Genomic DNA, 6,079 nt, shown 5'->3' with positions numbered 1-6,079 from the left:
AACACACGCACACACACACACACACACACACAAACACACACACACACACACACATACACAAACACACGCACACACACATACACAAACACACGCACACACATAAACACACAAAAAGTATAGATAGTAGATAGTTGTTCATTAATGACTTCTCTATTTCTCTGTGGCCACCTCAGCAATGACCTAAATTGTGCCGATGGGAATGGGAAAACGGAAGTCTGCCAGTTTTTGTCACAGACCCAGTTTGTCACAGACCCAGTTTGTCACAGACCCAGTTTGTCACAGGACCAGTTTGTCACAGACCCAGTTTGTCACAGGCCCAGTTTGTCACAGGACCAGTTTGTCACAGGACCAGTTTGTCACAGGACCAGTTTGTCACAGACCCAGTTTGTCACAGGCCCAGTTTGTCACAGACCCAGTTTGTCACAGACCCAGTTTGTTACAGACCCAGTTTGTCACAGACCCAGTTTGTCACAGGACCAGTTTGTCACAGGACCAGTTTGTCACAGGACCAGTTTGTCACAGGCCCAGTTTGTCACAGACCCAGTTTGTCACAGGCCTCGACTGTGCCCTGCATGATGGAAGTTATCACTGACACTCTCAAAAAGAGCAAATGAATGATTGATTGATTGTATCTATTGAATTTTATATTTTATTTGTTTTTAAAGAAAGAACATTCATTGCTGAAATTTTACTGAGTAATTTAAATGTATGCTTTGATTTGCATACACAAAGGAAGAAATATTGAACAACAATAAGCTGAATTGACATTTTAGAGGGAGTATCTGTACACCGCCACTTTGAAGGTGGAGAATAAAAAACTTAACTTGAAACTACAGTGTTATAATTATGATTGTCATCGATACTCAAATACTTTTTCAAAAATTGTGACAAACTGGGCCTGAGACAAATTGGTCGGCCACCCGTAAAACCCCCCACCTACATTCAAATTTCAAAATTCCTCACAAAGATTGTCCTGTAGCTCAGTTGTGTAGTGACATAACATAAACATTTGCTCAATGTCTCTAAATGCCACATCAGAAGAATGCTCACTTGAAGCCGGATTTTCCTTGTTTGTGCGCACGGGGCGTTGTCTCTTTTCTGGGAAGTGGCAGCAGAAAGCTTGTGTGTGTGTGTGTGTGTGTGTGTGTGTGTGTGTGTGTGTGTGTGTGTGTGTATCTGTATGTGAGGAGGAGGGGGAGGGGAAGGGGGAAGTATATAGTATTACCCGTCATGGCACGGTGATTCCACCTGAATGGTTTACGACAAAACGCCGTATGTGCCAAAGGGGCCAATGCAGGGAGATACATTCCTTTCCTTTCTCCTTTATTCACCATCTGTATACAGTCGGAAACAAACAACAAACAACTTGTCGAGTGCTCGGGTGTGGTCTGCTCCTTAATTGCTCTAGATCTAAACAAAGCATCTATCGTCCTTGTGAAAATGGCAGCTTGCACTTTATGCTTCCCATGAAGTTGAATTGAGATTATTTCAGAATGCTATCCTCAGGTCTGCCGGGGTAAAACTATGGATTGTAAAGCGCATAGAGCTTGCTGTTGAGCGGAGATTTGCGCTCTACAACTGTTATCTGTTGTGTCCCCGAGGTTTTATGTACCCCGCATAATTTAGCAAAATTTGATCATTTTTTGCATAATTTCTGATTATTTTCCTTTATCATTCTTTGTTAAAATTAACAGAATCGCTGAATTTCGCATTTTTGGGCTCAGTTTGCAGAATTTTAGAATCTTTTCTTGCATAAAACGACGGGACAGTCTATACTTTTATAATTATCTTTGTTTCTCCTCGATCTTTTCTTCGTAGCCTAAGGTGTTTTCTAGTAACACAGAATTCGATCTTTGGCACTTAAATGACCTTTTTGTATTGTAAGTGCCGTAAAACCTTTACCAAAGAAACAAAACCATAAAACGTTTGGACATTTTGACATGACTGGTTGGAAATGTTGACAAGACTGGTTGGAAATGTTGACAAGACTGGTTGGAAATGTTGACAAGACTGGTTGGAAATGTTGACAAGACTTGTTGGAAATGTTGACATGACTGGTTGGAAATGTTGACATGACTGGTTGGAAATGTTGACATGACTGGTTGGAAATGTTGACATGACTGGTTGGAAATGTTGACATGACTGGTTGGAAATGTTGACATGACTGGTTGGAAATGTTGACAAGACTGGTTGGAAATGTTGACATGACTGGTTGGAAATGTTGACATGACTGGTTGGAAATGTTGACAAGACTGGTTGGAAATGTTGACATGACTGGTTGGAAATGTTGACAAGACTGGTTGGAAATGTTGACATGACTGGTTGGAAATGTTGACATGACTGGTTGGAAATGTTGACAAGACTGGTTGGAAATGTTGACATGACTGGTTGGAAATGTTGACCAGACTGGTTGGAAATGTTGACCAGACTGGTTGGAAATGTTGACATGACTGGTTGGAAATGTTGACATGACTGGTTGGAAATGTTGACATGACTGGTTGAAAATGTTGACAAGACTGGTTGGAAATGTTGACAAGACTGGTTGGAAATGTTGACATGACTGGTTGGAAATGTTGACATGACTGGTTGGAAATGTTGACAAGACTGGTTGGAAATGTTGACATGACTGGTTGGAAATGTTGACATGACTGGTTGGAAATGTTGACATGACTGGTTGGAAATGTTGACATGACTGGTTTGGTTTCTCTTCTTTTCTCTCACCACACATTTTTTGTGCTGCTAACTTTCATGACCAATTCTTGTTTTGTTAACTTTCATGACAAATTCTCGCTTGTTAACTTTCATTACTAATTCTTGTTTTGTTAACTTTCATCACAATTCTCGTTTTGTTAACTTTCATTACTAATTCTAGTTTTGTTAACTTTCATCACAATTCTTGTTTTGTTAACTTTCATCACAATTCTCGTTTTGTTAACTTTCATTACTAATTCTAGTTTTGTTAACTTTCATGACTAATTCTTGTTCTGTAAACTTTCATGACAATTCTTGTTCTGTAAACTTTCATGACAATTCTTGTTCTGTAAACTTTCATGACAATTCTTGTTCTGTAAACTTTCATGACAATTCTTGTTCTGTAAACTTTCATGACTCACTTTATTTGTATTCACTTTCAGGTTTGGACAATCTTGGCTCTTGTGGCGTGTGGAATGTTCCTCGGTTTTCCCCAGGGATCAGACACACAGACACAGACCAACACATCAAGTAAGTTACACGGAGAGCGATCTACTCACCAAGATCACGTGATCACATGTGCACGTGCATAGACTGTGAAACGTACATAAAAACGCATATTCACACGCGCGCACACACACATACACACACAAAATAGATAGATAGATAGATAGATAGATAGATAGATAGATAGATAGATAGATAGATAGATAGATAGATAGATAGATAGATAGATAGAACTCAAATTCAACAAAAGCTGTTGGATTCCCTGTTTTGCTTTGTTTGTTTGTTTTTCATTCAAGAAATCAAATTTTAAAAGTAACTCGGTTTCGACAAAGTCGCTCGCTTCCATCCAGGGTGAACTGCCCCCGCAGACGTGCCTTCGCTCCTTTCTCTCCCACAACAAACTTGATCTATTCCGGGAAACCATCATCCCTGGCGCCTGCATCGTGAACCGTTATTCGCTTTGCCACGCCTATTGTGTTTGCCTTATACGACCAATCAGCGGCCTTCTTCCATAGATCTAGATCTAGCAGCAACACGCGTGTTATAAGCATGCACAATGCACACATGTCGTGGCATGTGGCGTGTGGTGTGTGACGTGTGACGTGTGACGTGTGACGTGTGACGTGTGACGTGTGATGTGTGACGTGTGGTGTGTGACGTGTGATGTGTGACGTGTGACGTGTGGTGTGTGACGTGTGGTGTGTGGCGTGTGGTGTGTGACGTGTGGTGTGTGGCGTGTGGTGTGTGGCGTGTGGTGTGTGGCGTGTGACGTGGGGTGTGTGACATGTGGTGTGTGGTGTGTGGTGTGTGGTGTGTGGTGTGTGGTGTGTGGTGTGTGGTGTGTGATGTGTGGTGTGTGATGTGTGGTGTGTGACGTGTGGTGTGTGACGTGTGGTGTGTAGCGTGTGGTGTGTGGCGTGTGGTGTGTGACGTGTGGTGTGTGACGGGGTCGGACAGACGGACAGCTCACGTTTGACTGTGCTCACAAAAGACCTCTGTCAAACAGTGTGTCTTCCATTGATTAGTTTACAGTGTCTTCCATTTATTAGTTTGATTATAACTGAATTATTTTATTTTTTAAATAAATAATAAATACCCAAACTCTCCCCTGCATACAAACCCAAGCAGTAACATCAGATTGAGCAACATCTCGCTCTCATCCTGTCTCTCTGGCCGCATTCATTGTCAACAGACAGACAGACAGACAGACAGACAGACAGACAGATAGACAGACAGACAGACAGACAGACAGACAGACAGACAGACAGACAGACAGACAGACAGAGATTCTGTTCATTGGCTGAGACAACTTGCATCAATCAAGCCGTTTCCCTCCATGCCCAGACAGCCTCCAGAGGAATGTGACTCTGGTCCTAGAGATGCCCATGATAGGCTATGCCGGGCTCCTGCAGAACAAATCCTTCTACAACATGCTTTTCAACGATTTGACCAACAGTGTACGTATACGTCTGCTTCTTCTTCTTCTTCTTCTTCTTCTTATGATTATTATTATTATTATTATTATTATTATTATTATAATTATTATTATTATTATTATCATTACTATTATAGATATTATCCCTTCTTCTTCTTCTTCTTCTTCTTCTTCTTCTTCTTCTTCTTCTTCTTCTTCTTCTTCTTCTTCTTCTTCTTCTACTACTACTACTACTACTACTACTACTACTACTACTACTACTACTACTACTACTACTACTACTGCAGACTTTGCATAGTTCTGTTGAATTCCTTTGTTTAAGTCAGAGTTTTACGGCACTTGCAACACAGTTCGGCCATGTAAGTGCCGAGGATTAGAGGTGTTACAAGAGAGTATTAAACAAAAAGAAAGGAGGAGAGATAAGGACGATAGATGTTTGATAGGAAAGAAGGAGGAGAGATAAGGACGATAGATGTTTGATAGGAAAGAAGGAGGAGAGATAAGGACGATAGATGTTTGATGGGAAAGAAGGAGGAAGGATAAGAATGATAGATGTTTGATAGGAAAGAAAGAGGAAGGATAAGAATCATAGATGTTTGGTAGGTAGGAAGGAGAGAAGCACACCAGAGCACCCGCCAACAACTCACTTCCTTCTTCCACAGATATGGACAGCTTGGAAAGAAGAAACCAGCGATGTGACCATACTTTCTATGTGAGTTGTCTGTCTGTCTGTCTGTCTGTCTGTCTGTCTGTCTGTCTGTCTGTCTGTCTGTCTGTCTGTCTGTCTGTCTGTCTGTCTGTCTGTCTGTCTGTCTGTCTGGTGTAGTTCTCATAACTTTTTAACTACTTCGAAAGACGCTGAAACTGGGGGGAGAGGAGGGGGGTCAGGGAGCTGTATTCCAATTTCGAAATTTGCTCTCCATTTTATCTTTTTTTTCTTCAACCGACAGGAGTATTTCCTTATTCGGTAGCTATTGATTTTGAATGTTGCACGGACGACGTCCGAATTCTACTCTTAACCATTTTAGGACCACCAGCGATTCTTTAACGCATGCGACTTGCTCAGGGGTGCTCCAAGATTTTTTTGCCCTTTTCTGACTCATTAGTTATTCGATCTTACTTACCCTAAGATCAGGCGTGTGGGTGAAAGATGGCGTTACTAAGGAACCCGGGTAGCAATGTAAAGAGTCAGGAGTCTTGGAGAGAAAATCATAGAAGGGGCGGGGTAGGAATGGAAGAGTGGGGAGAAAAATAGGACTGTGCAGGACTTTTTGTGAACATAAAAAAATGACGGAGGGAAAAATGAGCAGAAATGTTTTATTTCCTGTCCCGATTCGATCTAGGAATGTTGACTGCTATGCGAACACTGCACGTCTTGGACCACGAGAGCCGCATAGACTGAGTTTTAAGTTTTATACCTAGAAAAGCTGCATCATATTTTAGCTT

General features: G+C 41.5%; 1 protein-coding gene across 1 annotated transcript in view; it reads left to right on the top strand.

The window, feature by feature from the left end:
- Positions 1 to 2,994: 2,994 nt before the first annotated feature.
- Positions 2,995 to 6,079, top strand: part of LOC101845626 — a gene marked incomplete in the record, with an annotated part of 12,085 nt that continues 9,000 nt past the window's right edge. The window contains 3 exon segments of the mRNA XM_005101184.3: positions 2,995 to 3,222; positions 4,543 to 4,655; positions 5,296 to 5,345. Of these exon segments, the coding sequence (XP_005101241.2) occupies positions 3,105 to 3,222; positions 4,543 to 4,655; positions 5,296 to 5,345 (281 nt within the window).

The sequence above is a fragment of the Aplysia californica genome, unplaced genomic scaffold (assembly GCF_000002075.1).
Source record: "Aplysia californica isolate F4 #8 unplaced genomic scaffold, AplCal3.0 scaffold00272, whole genome shotgun sequence".
In the NCBI taxonomy this organism is placed as follows: Eukaryota; Metazoa; Mollusca; class Gastropoda; order Aplysiida; family Aplysiidae; genus Aplysia; species Aplysia californica.
Note: the sequence above shows the minus strand (reverse complement) of the source record. Positions and strands in the feature narration are given on the sequence as shown.